The 13,514-nt window shown below is 40.1% G+C and overlaps 2 protein-coding genes across 2 annotated transcripts; both read left to right on the top strand.

The window, feature by feature from the left end:
- Positions 1 to 1,474: 1,474 nt before the first annotated feature.
- LOC311256476 (extracellular calcium-sensing receptor-like) lies at positions 1,475 to 5,871 on the top strand (the record flags this gene model as incomplete). Its single annotated transcript, XM_084351558.1, has 8 exons — positions 1,475 to 1,623; positions 2,042 to 2,336; positions 2,447 to 2,736; positions 3,063 to 3,358; positions 3,720 to 3,925; positions 4,065 to 4,286; positions 4,767 to 4,890; positions 4,967 to 5,871. Exons 1-8 carry the CDS (start codon positions 1,517 to 1,519, stop codon positions 5,869 to 5,871), a joined length of 2,445 nt encoding a protein of 814 aa, XP_084207684.1. The 5' UTR covers positions 1,475 to 1,516.
- A 2,651-nt stretch (positions 5,872 to 8,522) lies between these two features.
- LOC311256473 (extracellular calcium-sensing receptor-like) lies at positions 8,523 to 13,148 on the top strand (the record flags this gene model as incomplete). Its single annotated transcript, XM_084351555.1, has 8 exons — positions 8,523 to 8,683; positions 9,035 to 9,329; positions 9,478 to 9,767; positions 10,094 to 10,389; positions 11,011 to 11,216; positions 11,354 to 11,575; positions 12,021 to 12,144; positions 12,244 to 13,148. The coding sequence occupies exons 1-8, from the start codon at positions 8,577 to 8,579 to the stop codon at positions 13,146 to 13,148; spliced, it is 2,445 nt and encodes an 814-aa protein (XP_084207681.1). The 5' UTR covers positions 8,523 to 8,576.
- Between the last annotated feature and the right edge of the window lie 366 nt (positions 13,149 to 13,514).

The raw sequence follows: 13,514 nt of genomic DNA, 5'->3' as shown, positions 1-13,514 counted from the left end.
CTTTTTAAAAGCCTCAACAGAAACTGCATAGCGTAAGTTTACAGGAAGAGCATTCCACAGTGTTGGGGCCACTACTTCAAAGACACGGTCACCCTTACCCGCAGATTCCACTGGATACGGTATGGCTGCGTTACTCTGTAGCACTTTAGTCTATGTGTTAACTTCCACCAGGTCCGCTGCGCTGCGTGTCTGCTGCGTGCCAGCTCCGGCAGTCCGCAGCCCTGCGGAGCAGATACGCAGGACTTCTATTCTGGCGGATGCCGCAACACAACGCAGCAATTCAGCCGAATTTAGCACAGAGCAGACAGGAAGTCAGACACGAAACAACAACAAGAAATCCGGTTGATTTTCAAAATAAAACACTCCGTGTTGATACAAACACAAAAACCTCAAAAAAGAGACAAATACAAGCTCTTCTTCTAATCCGTCGGTCGGGAACACTTCGTGTTGTTGTGTTTATAACACATACATATAACTGCGTTCGTGTGTGATAATGTAATTATCGCGGGAATTCCTCGGTTCCGTTTCTCCAGCTGATCGGCGGAGCTGCGCCGTAGCGGACTCAAAACGCAACTGGTGGGGGTTGCTGGACGAGGACGCCGGAGCACAATCGTACCGGAGCCGCAACGCAGCCGTAACGTAGCTGTACCGTATCCAGTGGAATCTGCGGGTTAGTTTTTAGACGGAAGCGGGGCACAACCAATAAGCCTGGTCAGAGGACCTAAGTGTCCTATTAGGGAGATAGGGATGGAGCATAGGCAGGTGCTTGATCGTATATGGCTCTGTATGTGAAGACAAGAACTTTGAAATGAATCCTGAAATTAACAGAAAGCCAATGTAAAGAATGTAAAACTGGCATGATGTGTCATCCTGCTGGACCTGGTCAATAGGCTTGCAGTAGCGTTCTGGACTAACTGAAGATGGTCTAGGGATGACTTGTTTTTTTTTAAATATATGTTTATTAAATTTTCAAGAAATATGACAAAACAAACAAACATACATTTGGCTCACATACACATTACATTCCAATTTATACAGGCGAGAGATTTAGGAGTCACCTCCTACACAAAGAAGACAAACAAATAAGTAATCAAATAATATATATATATATATATATATATATATATATATATATATATATATATATTATAGTAAAACAAAGGCCATTGAGGGGTTCACTTTTTCATTTCACCTGACCTGTTTAAACTGACTTTGTCACACATATATACACACACACACAAGGGATGACTCGTTGAGGCGAAGGAGGGAAGCTTGTGTCTGAAAATCTATATAAACCAGTGAAAACATTTTCAGTGTTCCCAGATACAGACACTTGAGGATGGAGATCTCAGCTCTCTTTATTGGCCTGATCCTGTGTCTGAATTTGTGTGAGCTGAAACCAGCTCTGAAACAAAGGTTTGAGCTTACAGGGGAAAGGACTGGTGTTGGGGTCAGCACTGAGGCCTCATCTGTGAAATGTAAACTCCAGGGTACCACTCGTCTACCTGCATTCTCAATGGATGGTGACTACGTTATCGGGGGTGTTTTCTCTATACACCGTTATATGCACACAGTGATGCATAACTACACCATAATGCCTGAGCCACTTAGGTGCGCAGGGAGGTGAGTAAGAGGGTAAAGTGGTGAATAAGAGGATGTGACACTGTGTGGGCATAGAAATGTTTTGATATATATCATGTCTTTACAATCATCTTGAAATTATTTGCATTTGTTTTTTTTCCTCTTGGTTTTTTGTTGTATTGACAATTAAAAAAGTAATTATTTTTATTATTTTTAGCAGTAACAAAACAAAGTAAGATTCTAGGTTGATTTATTATAAATGTGTGCATTCAAATTCATGTTAGTTTTGCACTAGTATCTAATCTTGTATTTTGAATTTTGGTGGTCAGGAAATTCTTTGATGTCTATGGCTCACAGATGCAGTGCAGCTTTTACTTACGATCCATAACAAATAATTGCTATTGTATTTTATTGTGTTTCATATGTAAATTTGAACAGTGACATGATTGTCTCTGCGTAGAATTGACTCCCGTGAACTGCGCCTTTCACACACAATGGTCTTTACCATTGACGAGATTAACAACAGCAAGGAGCTGCTGCCCGGCATCACACTCGGTTATCAAATCCACGACTCCTGCGCCTCAGTGCCTCTGGCGATGCATGTGACATTCCAGCTTTCAAATGGGCTGGACCCGGTGTTTTACACCAGTGACAAGTGCTCACAATCTGGTATGGTGATGGCTATCGTCGGGGAGTCTGGGTCAACACAGTCAATCAGCATGTCTCGTATCATCGGGGCTTTTACCATCCCTCAAGTGAATATTTTTGAATTTCTGGCAAATTATGTGTTTCATATGAGCCAGTGCTGATTTTCTGTTTGTCCTGCTAAAGAATTACACTTTAATTCTGCCTATTTTTTCTTCAGGTGAGCCACTTTGCCACTTGTGCATGCCTGTCTGATAAGCAGCAATACCCGAGTTTCTTCAGAACAATCCCCAGTGACCAGTTCCAGGCTGATGCTCTGGCCAAGCTGGTGAAAAACTTTGGTTGGACGTGGATAGGTGCTGTCCGGTCAGATTCAGACTATGGCAATAATGGCATGGCATCTTTCCTGGATGCAGCACAGAAGGAGGGAATCTGTGTGGAATATTCTGAATCTTTCTATCGGACCCACCCACGTAGCAGAATACAGAGAGTAGCTGACGTTATCCGCAGGTTTCTGCATCACTGATTGTTTTTCCCCTGTACTGACACTGACCATCTGCACACAAAACCACAAAATTGATAACAGAAACATAGGATGAAGGATTATTTTTAAATCTTAAATTTGAAGTTTCTTTATCTGATGTTCAATTAATTTATGTTTATTTCTGATGCTTTCATAAAAAAATTATTAGTGAAACCAACATTGTACCATTAACATATCAAAAACTAATTTCTTCTTGTCTTTTTGTGTTATCTATCCCAATACGTTTTTCATTTAAGAAAAAATATTTTGTGTTTTCATTGGTTTAATTTGATGCACTATAATGTCTCTCTAGGTCGACATCTATGGTTATTGTGGCATTTGCAGCCTCTGGAGACCTGAAGATCTTGCTAGAAGAGCTCTCACGCAAGTCTTCTCCACCTCGCCAGTGGATAGGCAGTGAGTCCTGGGTAACCAACCCAGACATGCTGAAGTTCAGCTCCTGTGCTGGAGCCATTGGATTTGGCATTCAGAAGTCTGTCATCCCAGGTCTGAGAGAATTCTTGCTGGATCTGTCTCCCACCAAGGTGGCTGCCTCTCCCGTGCTCACTGAGTTCTGGGAGGATGTGTTCAACTGCAGGCTGGGAAGAAGTGAGAAAGTTGTGCTCATCTTTTGAAATAGAAATACATTCACAGTTGGGTCCCTGTGGTTGTGTTATTTTTGATTCTGTGTCTGATTGGAACATCCTGTGTTTTGAATGAACTTGGCTTCAGTGGTTTTCACAATACCAACACTGACATCCTGAACATGAGCACACAGTACATAGACAGTCTCCAGGGCAAAAAGCTAAATGAGAGATTAAAAATAATAACTTACTAGCATGTGTATTTTAAATGAGACAAAAATAAGGCAAAAAGAAAAACAAATGCATAAAAATAACTGATAGTGTGAAGTCAATGCCAATGCTTAAAAAACATCTTCTAAAAAACACCTCTGTCTGTGTGTTTTTAGGTGCAGCCATAGATGAGAGTGTGTGTGATGGAACTGAAGACATAAAAACGCTCCAGGACCCGTACACTGACACATCTCAGCTCCGAATCACTAACATGGTGTACAAGGCTGTTTATGCAATAGCTCATGCCATTCATAATGCAGTGTGTCAGGACACAAATTCTACAGCTCAGTGTGACAAATTCACCAGGATAGAGTCCAAACAGGTCAGGTGGAATGAAAAAGTGAACTCCTCAATGGCCTTTGTTTTACTTTAATATATATATATATATATTGAAAAGAAATATTGTTTTTTTTCTGTTTTCCTTTCTCTTCCTCACTGTCTCAATTAACTTCACGTCACAGGTTCTTACTCTGCTGAAGAAAGTTAATTTTTCCAAAAATGGTTATGATGTGTCATTTGATGCCAACGGGGATCCTGTGGCCAGATATGAGCTGGTTAACTGGCAAAAAAGTGAGAGTGGCAGCATTGAGATGGTGACAGTAGGGCACTATGATGCATCACTGCCTGAGGGCCAGGAGTTCCGCATCAACAGGAAGCTCACTTGGGTGGAAGGCAGCACAGAAGTAAGTGGACCAAAGGCATCAATTTACCATATTGTAATTTAGAAGTTGGTGTACAAAAATGGTAAAGATAAAGATATACAAATACATTTCCAGTAGAAGAGGTGTGGGACAAAATCCAGAGTTGTCATTTTGTTCAAAAATGGATTTAAAAATTTTGAATATATTGACAAATCAAGTAGGTATCTTTCAAAATTGCTAGTATTTTTCAGTATGAAAAAGTGTTCCCTTGCATAGCTGCAGCACGATATGTAACCATTTGATTTGTCTAACTCTGACTGCTGAAGCCTCATTTTTAACTTCAGCTGAATTTTTGAATGCATTTTTATGCAAAAACTATTAATGCTTTCAACACACATACTGGTACTTGATTATTGTTTTAAGACAGACTAAACAGACAAAATATAATTTTCTGCTTAAATCCCAAAATCTGTGTAGCACACCCGAATATGTGTATGTTTGCTTGTATCTATTTTGTGCCAGGTGCCTGTGTCAGTGTGCAGTGACAGCTGTCCTCCAGGAACTCGTAAAGTGCTGCAGAAAGGAAAACCCATCTGCTGTTATGATTGTACACCATGTCCTGAGGGAGAGATTAGCAATGCTACAGGTATGTGTTTCTTTCTCAATTTTACAAAATCAAATACATGACTGCTAACAGCTGATTTTTATTTCATTTATTTCAGATTCCACTGATTGTTTCCCTTGCCCCAAGGAGTTCTGGCCTAATGCAGAGAGAGACACTTGTTTCCCCAAGCCTGTAGAGTTTCTTTCCTTTGACGAGGTCCTAGGAATCATCCTGGCTGCGTTCTCAGTTGCTGGTGCCTGTCTTGCCATCATGACATCAGCTGTGTTCTTTCATCACAGGACATCCCCGATTGTCAGGGCCAACAACTCTGAGCTGAGCTTCCTGCTGCTCTTCTCGCTGACTCTATGTTTCTTATGTTCATTAACTTTCATTGGAACACCTTCTGATTGGTCCTGCATGCTGCGCCACACAGCATTTGGGATCACCTTCGTCCTCTGCATCTCTTGTGTTCTTGGAAAAACTATAGTTGTGTTAATGGCCTTCAAAGCTACACTCCCAGGTAGTAATGTCATGAAATGGTTTGGTCCTTTACAGCAAAGGATGACTGTAGTTTCTTTCACATTCATTCAAGTTTTAATATGTACTATTTGGTTGCTTCTTCGTCCTCCTTTTCCAATGAAGAACTTAACCACATTTAAGGAGAGAATCATCCTAGAGTGTGCATTAGGATCAGCTATTGGGTTCTGGGTTGTACTTGGGTACATAGGTCTACTGGCTGTCTTTTGCTTTGTGTTAGCTGTACTGGCTCGGAAACTACCTGATAATTTCAACGAAGCCAAGATGATCACCTTCAGCATGCTGATATTTTGTGCAGTCTGGATCACCTTTATCCCAGCGTATGTCAGCTCTCCTGGGAAATTTACTGTGGCTGTGGAGATATTTGCCATTCTGGCCTCCAGCTTTGGACTGATACTGTGTATATTTGCTCCAAAGTGCTTCATTATATTGTTTAAGCCGGAAAAGAACACCAAGAAACATTTAATGAACAAAAATCAATCCTGAGACATTTGAGGTTTGAAAAAACTTTTGATCGCCACAGACAGTAAATAGTTTGAGTTATACACATTTCACACAGTCATCAGCTTGATTTCAATATGTAAAAGTTTTGTTTTACATTGTTATTACAGTGTCATCATTTGATGTGCATTTATATACGTATTTCACAAAATAATTTTCTTTGTGCTAATGTCTAAATTCATCAAACAATGTGTGATACTGAGTTCTGTATCAACATTTTGAAAACACTTCAAATATATGTGGAATAATAAATATTGTGATTTATTCAGGAAGTGATTAAATCACAAAGACAACCCATCGTTGTGTTCATTTTTTAGGGTAAACGGTCTAGCTAGTACAATTTAGGAGGATGAATGGACATAAACGGAATTTAATATTAATTATTATGTTTTTATTCATAATTAATCACCTTAAACTAAGAATTGTTGTCTTCTCGTTACCTTAGAATGAGCCTTTCATATCCAAAGAGGTCTACATGTTGCATGGCCATGTTTCGACAGTAGCCCAGAGAGGATAAAACAAACACTTTGTCTCGAGAAGGCCTTTCGTGTTTTTCAATTTTTCGGTGGCCACCTTTGGAAGCTTGAGACAAGGTGTTTTAAGCTGATTGAAATCTGCAACCTCACCGCTAACTGCCACTAAATCCCACTCACTGGACACACTGAACGGTTATATGAGCTAAAAATAGCAATAAAGGGTTGTAGGTAGAACATAATCATTAAGGGATGTGTGGTGTTACAGTGATAACTTTATAATATGAGAAAAGAGACAGTGACTTTTAATAGACATTATTTTGTGTACACAGCCATCCATCCATTGTCTTCCAGTGGTCAGTCACAGTGGCAGCAAGCATGCGGGGTACTCCAGACATCCTTTTGCCCAGCAACACTTTCCAGCTCTTCTTGGGGGATCCCGAGGCATCCCCAGGCCAGATGAGATTCATAATCCCTCCAGCGAGTGGTCTGCCCTAGAGTTTCCTCAAAGTTGGTTGTGCTTGGAAAACCTCCAAAGGGACCCAGGAGGCATCCTAATCAGATGCCCGAACCACCTAAGTTGGCTCCTTTAGACACGAAGGAGCAACAGCTCTACTCAGAGCTCCCCCATATGCCCGAGCTCCTCCAATGCTGAAGACAGCCTGGGCTAAGCCCTGCTTTGCCTTCCACAGTTGCTGGATGGTTTGCCAGAACTTCCTTGAGGTTGACGAAAAAGTCCTTCCCCATAGCCTCCCTGAGCTTCTCCCACACCCAGGTTTTTGCTTCAGTGACCGCAGAGGCTGCAGCCCTTGTAGCCTCCCAGTAACTGTCTACTGCTCCAGAAGACCCCAGGGCCACTACATGTTCGCTGTTGGGCGCCCCTCTGCCTAAGACCAGTTTGCCTTCGGAGACCCGCCAGGAGCTGCTAGGATTGTTTGTTGATTGATGGACAGGGTTTTGAGACCATCACATTCCTTCTGAGGGAGGTCAATCTATCCTCTAAGGAAGAGATAGATTTATAAGACGAGAAAAGAGACAGCGACACTTAGAGAGATCCATGACTTGCTACAGAAACTGTGTCTGTCGTTTCCACTTACGACAGATAGTAAGGGTTTAACTCCATATACATCCTGGTCCTCAAGAGGACAAGATTTCAGACCCATTTTGTATCTCTGCATTTGAACTAGTACATTGGATGCAAATCCTTCAGTGTACTAACCATCAAGTAGTTGCTGAAACTAGTTCAGCCGGGCCAGGTTCACCACCATCAACCTAAAGGATATGTAAGTTGATGTTGAGGTGGAGTCTAAAGACAAATGAATTCCAGGTCCGTGGATGCAGTGCTCCAACTGCGGCACAAACAAGGGATGAAGATCTTCTGTTATCCTGATGGCCTTCTTTTCAAGAATTAAAATGGTATCATAAAGTAAAGAGCTTAAGCTCTGCTCATTTAACACAGTCCTCACCTAGTTGATTTAAATGTTTAAATACTCAAGTTTTTTTTAATTACTTTTAAATTCAATGTAATTATTTTAGTTAAATTGACTTAGTTTAAGTTTATTTAGTTATTTTAAATCAAGTTAAGAGTAACCTTGGTGTTACAACATAACAAAATGCTCAAGCACCAGAAACATTGTACTTGGTGTTACACCTGTCCACGTGAGGCCTTTTGAAAAAAGTAGAAGAAGAAAAGACAAGAAAACACAAAAAGGATATACTGTAAATAAATAAAACATAGGCACAAGAGTACAATATTATATAAAATGCATTTTAATGTCTATCTATCTATCTATCTATCTATCTATCTATATACTGTATATATATATATATATATATATATATATATACACAAGAGATAGGGATGTGTAATGGACTTTATGTTTAGCATGTAACCAGTTGAAAAGACATGGAACTTGGACATGAGCTCATGAAAGACCAATAGGTAACGAGGTCTCGTCTCTGGTGTATAGGCTGACGTACAGTAGAAGGACGGAAGCTTTTGTCTGAAAATCTATATAAACCAGTGAAAACACATTCAGTATTCCCACATACACACACTTTAGGATGGAGATCTCAGCTCTCCTTATTGGCCTCATTCTGTCTCAGCTGAACACAGCTCTGAAACAAAGTGCTGTGCTAACAGAGGAAAAGACTGGTGCTGAGGCCTCATCTGTGAAATGTAAGCTACAGGGTACCACTCGATTACCGGCATTCTCAATGGATGGTGACTATGTTATTGGGGGTGTTTTCTCCATACACCACTACTTGCACACAGTGATGCATAATTACACCATCATGCCTGAGTCACCAAGGTGCACAGGGAGGTTAGTAAGAGGGTGAGGTGATGGACGAGAGGACAGTAATCTTTTTATTTGAATGATGTGTTTACAAACATGTTGTTAGTGTTTGCAGTTGTATTACCGCAGTTTTTTGTAGTATTGACAACTTAAAATAAAATAATTTGTGTATTTTTGCAGTAACAACAAAGTAAGATTTTTAGTTTGTGGATTAAATTTCATGTTATATTTGGACTAATATTTGTTTTGAATTTTGATGGCCAGGGGATCTCTATCAGTTATTGTCCATAACAAATAATTGCAGCTCTTCCTTTTGTTCATTTCTGTTTAAAAGAAGCATATGTTAATTCAGACAGTGACATGATTATCTGTGTGCAGCATTGACTCCCGTGAACTGCGTCTCTCACACACAATGGTTTTTGCCATCGAGGAGATTAACAACAGCACAGAGCTGCTGCCAGGCATCACACTCGGTTATCAGATCCACGACTCCTGCGCCTCAGTGCCTCTGGCGATGCATGTGACATTCCAGCTTTCAAATGGGCTGGACCCGGTGTTTTACACCAGTGACAAGTGCTCACAATCTGGTATGGTGATGGCTATTGTTGGTGAGTCTGGGTCCACGCCATCAATCAGCATGTCGCGCATCATCGGGTTGTTTGACATTCCTCAAGTAAATATTTTTTTACTTTCTGGTAAACAGTGTGTTTATATATATTTATATATATATATATATATATATATATATATATATATATATATATATATGCCAGTGCTGACAGATGTTTGTTCCGTTAAAGAGTAACAAACATTTTCTTCAGGTGAGCCACTTTGCCACTTGTGCATGCCTGTCTGATAAGCAGCAATATCCGAGTTTCTTCAGAACAATCCCCAGTGACCACTTCCAGGCTGATGCATTGGCCAAGCTCGTGAAACACTTTGGCTGGACTTGGATAGGTGCTGTCCGGTCAGATTCAGACTATGGCAATAATGGCATGGCCTCTTTCCTGGAGGCAGCACAGAAGGAGGGAATCTGTGTGGAATACTCTGAATCTTTCTACCGGACCCACCCACGTAGCAGAATCCAGAGAATAGCTGACGTTATCCGCAGGTTACTAAATCACTGATTGTTTTTCCCCTGTACTGACCTTCTGCACACAAAACCACAATAATGTTATCTTTACATATATTAACATAATAATATACATCTAAATAGCTAAAATTGCAGTTTCTTTTTCTTATGTTTAATTGTTGTATGTTTATTTCTGATATTGTCATGAAAATAGAATTAGTGAGAACAACACTGTACCTCCAACATATCAAAAACAAAATTTCCGCCTTTCATTCATTTATTGTGTTAACAATATCTATATTTATTTAAAAATCATAATTTTATTTTCCTTTGGTTTTATACAATGCAATGTAATGTCTCTCCAGGTCGACATCTATGGTTATTGTGGCATTTGCAGCCTCTGGAGACCTGAGGATCCTACTGGAGGAGCTGTTGCTTGAACCTTCTCCACCTCGCCAGTGGATAGGCAGTGAGGCCTGGGTAACTGACCCAGATATGATGAGGTTCAGCTTTTGTGCTGGAGCCATCGGATTTGGCATTGAGCAATCTGTCGTCCCAGGTCTGAGAGAATTCTTGCTGGATCTGTCTCCCCCTAAGGTGGCTGCCTCTCCATTGCTTACTGAGTTCTGGGAGGATGCATTCAACTGCAGGCTGGGAAAAAGTGAGACATTTAGCTGACATTTACTGTAGGGTCCTTGTGGTTGTGTTGTTGTTGTTGTTTTTGACCATCTGTCTGAGAGGAGCATCCCGTAATAAAAAGTCGGTAGAAACTTTAATATCAAACCACAGATTTCTGTTGAGAAGGAAATCTATTGATATTGAACAAGACAAGGGGTGGACAAAAGGTGCTTCTCTGTCAATAATCTCGATCGATGATGTCAGATCAAGTTTAGGGCTCCTACTATCATTATGCACACATTAAAACAGGTGAAGTCAGTTGGGGATTCATGGAAAAGTTTTTCAGTTATTGCTATTTATAAATGTGACTGAATGTAACTGAATGTTAATGCCTGACCTGACATAGAAGGAGAAGTAGGGCCTGAAACAAACTGAAATAGCAGCTACAAGAAAAATATAGATGAAGCCATGTCTTCAAAACATTACTCTAAGGTACGAGAAGCATGTTTTAGGAATTAATTTGATTCATTTAAATTAATTTGGTTCTGCAAGACAGGTTTGCCAAGTCAAATTAAACCTAAAAAATACAAATAATAATAATAAACACATGAGAGAGAATACTAATGTAATATCATTGTTATTTCCTATTTCGGTGTGTTTTTAGGTGCAGCCATAGATGAAAATGTGTGTGATGGAACTGAAGACATAAAGACGCTCCAGGACCCATACACTGATACATCTCAGCTCCGAATCAGTAACATGGTGTACAAGGCTGTTTATGCAATAGCTAATGCCATTCATAATGCAGTGTGTCAGGACACAAATTCTACAGCTCAGTGTGACAAATTCACCCGGATAGAGTCCAAACAGGTCGGATAAAAATGAATAAGTGAATCCCCTAATGCAATTTTTTTCACTATAATGTAACTATAAGAAGTTGAAGTATCCATTTGAATTCATGTTTTCTTTTCTCTCCTTTATTGGCTTACTTAACTTGATCCACACAGGTTCTTACTCAACTGAAGAAAGTACATTTTTCCAAAAATGGTTATGATGTGTCATTTGATGCCAATGGGGATCCTGTGGCCAGATATGAGCTGGTTAACTGGCAAAAAAGTGAGAGTGGCAGCATTGAGATGGTGACAGTAGGGCACTATGATGCATCACTGCTGGCAGGCCAGGAGTTCCGCATCATCAGGAACCTAACCTGGGTGGATGGCCTCAACCAAGTAAGGAGTTCAGAAGCAATAATCACATATTAAATTTTTAGAGGTGATCTCAGAGGGCTTGATATTTCTTTTTGGTATCTGTTTTCCCTGTCCATACTGGCCATAAAGAGATGTATTCCAAATACAATTTAGTGCAAGATATGTGGGAGAAAAACATGTTATAGTATTTTCAGTGTGAGCTGCAGCCAAGAAAGAGGGTGTTTGAACGAAAACGATTACTGTGGGTTTTATCACCGAACAGCTACATTGTAGCTTTGGGAACGGATTTCCTCACAACTAGTATAAACAAATGTAATTGTTCCAAAGATAAATAACACTCTCAATACATATATTTGCATTTGGATATTTTTTAAGACAAATTGAAAAAATGTTAACCTATATTATATTCATAAGAGATGCATAGCACTTCTAAATATGTGTGAGGTGGTTATATCTTATGTACCAGGTGCCTGTGTCAGTGTGCAGTGACAGCTGTCCTCCAGGAACTCGTAAAGTGCTGCAGAAAGGAAAACCCATCTGCTGTTATGATTGTATACCATGTCCTGAGGGAGAGATTAGCAATGCTACAGGTATTTTCTTTTTTTTTTTGTAATTTGTAATTTATTTTTGTAACATGTCTACAGCATTGGGTGTATTACTGCTAAAAGCCCTTTTTATTATTTTGTCAGATTCCCCAGAATGTTTCCCGTGCCCCAAGGAGTTCTGGCCCAATGCAGAGAGAGACACTTGTTTCCCCAAGCCTGTAGAGTTTCTTTCCTTTGACGAGGTCCTAGGAATCATCCTGGCTGCATTCTCCGTTGGTGGTGCCTGTCTTTCCATCATAACAGCAGCTGTGTTCTTTCGTCACAGGACATCCCCAATTGTCAGGGCCAACAACTCTGAGCTGAGCTTCCTGCTGCTCTTCTCCCTGACTCTGTGTTTCTTATGTTCATTAACTTTCATTGGAGCACCCTCTGATTGGTCCTGCATGCTGCGCCACACAGCGTTTGGCATCACCTTCGTCCTCTGCATCTCTTGTGTTCTTGGGAAAACTATAGTTGTCCTTATGGCCTTCAAAGCTACACTCCCAGGTAGTAATGTCATGAAATGGTTTGGACCTACGCAGCAAAGGATGACTGTAGTTTCTTTCACATTCATTCAAGTTTTAATATGTACTATTTGGTTGCTTCTTCGTCCTCCTTTTCCAATGAAAAACTTAACCACATTTAAGGAGAGAATCATCCTGGAGTGTGCATTAGGCTCAGCCATTGGGTTCTGGGTTGTACTTGGGTACATAGGTCTACTGGCTGTCTTTTGCTTTGTGTTAGCTGTACTAGCACGGAAACTACCTGATAATTTCAATGAAGCCAAGCTGATCACCTTCAGCATGCTGATATTCTGTGCAGTCTGGATCACCTTTATCCCAGCGTATGTCAGCTCTCCTGGGAAATTCACTGTGGCTGTGGAGATATTTGCCATTCTGGCCTCCAGTTTCGGCCTTATACTGTGTATATTTGCTCCAAAGTGTTTCATCATATTGTTTAAGCCAGAGAAAAACACCAAGAAACATTTAATGAACAAAAATCAATCTTAAGACATTCAAGGTTTGGGAATGGTAAAGATGGCAACTTTCAGTAAAGAGCTTATGCTATGTACATTGAACACTGAGTTTAGGTCTATTTATTAACAATGCTTGATTATATTACAAATGTTGTGAGTTTTGATTGTCCTGTTGCCTCCTTTTATAAATAAAGTTCCAAATAAAGTAAACATACATAAAAAAAAAGCATGATACTGAGATCTATCTTGACTTCTTGATAAAATCTTTGCCATTTGACCCTGACCCCCTACAAAACCAATTTAAATGGTGAGAATGTGAGAAGGTTTGATGCAGAATGAGGAAGGTAAAACAGCATATCACATGCAGTATAGGATTGGGCGGTATCACAATTTTCATACT

This window comes from Pagrus pagrus (assembly GCF_965226575.1).
Source record: "Pagrus pagrus genome assembly, chromosome: 4".
Classification (NCBI taxonomy): Eukaryota; Metazoa; Chordata; class Actinopteri; order Spariformes; family Sparidae; genus Pagrus; species Pagrus pagrus.
This window is presented reverse-complemented; position numbering and strand designations above follow the sequence as displayed.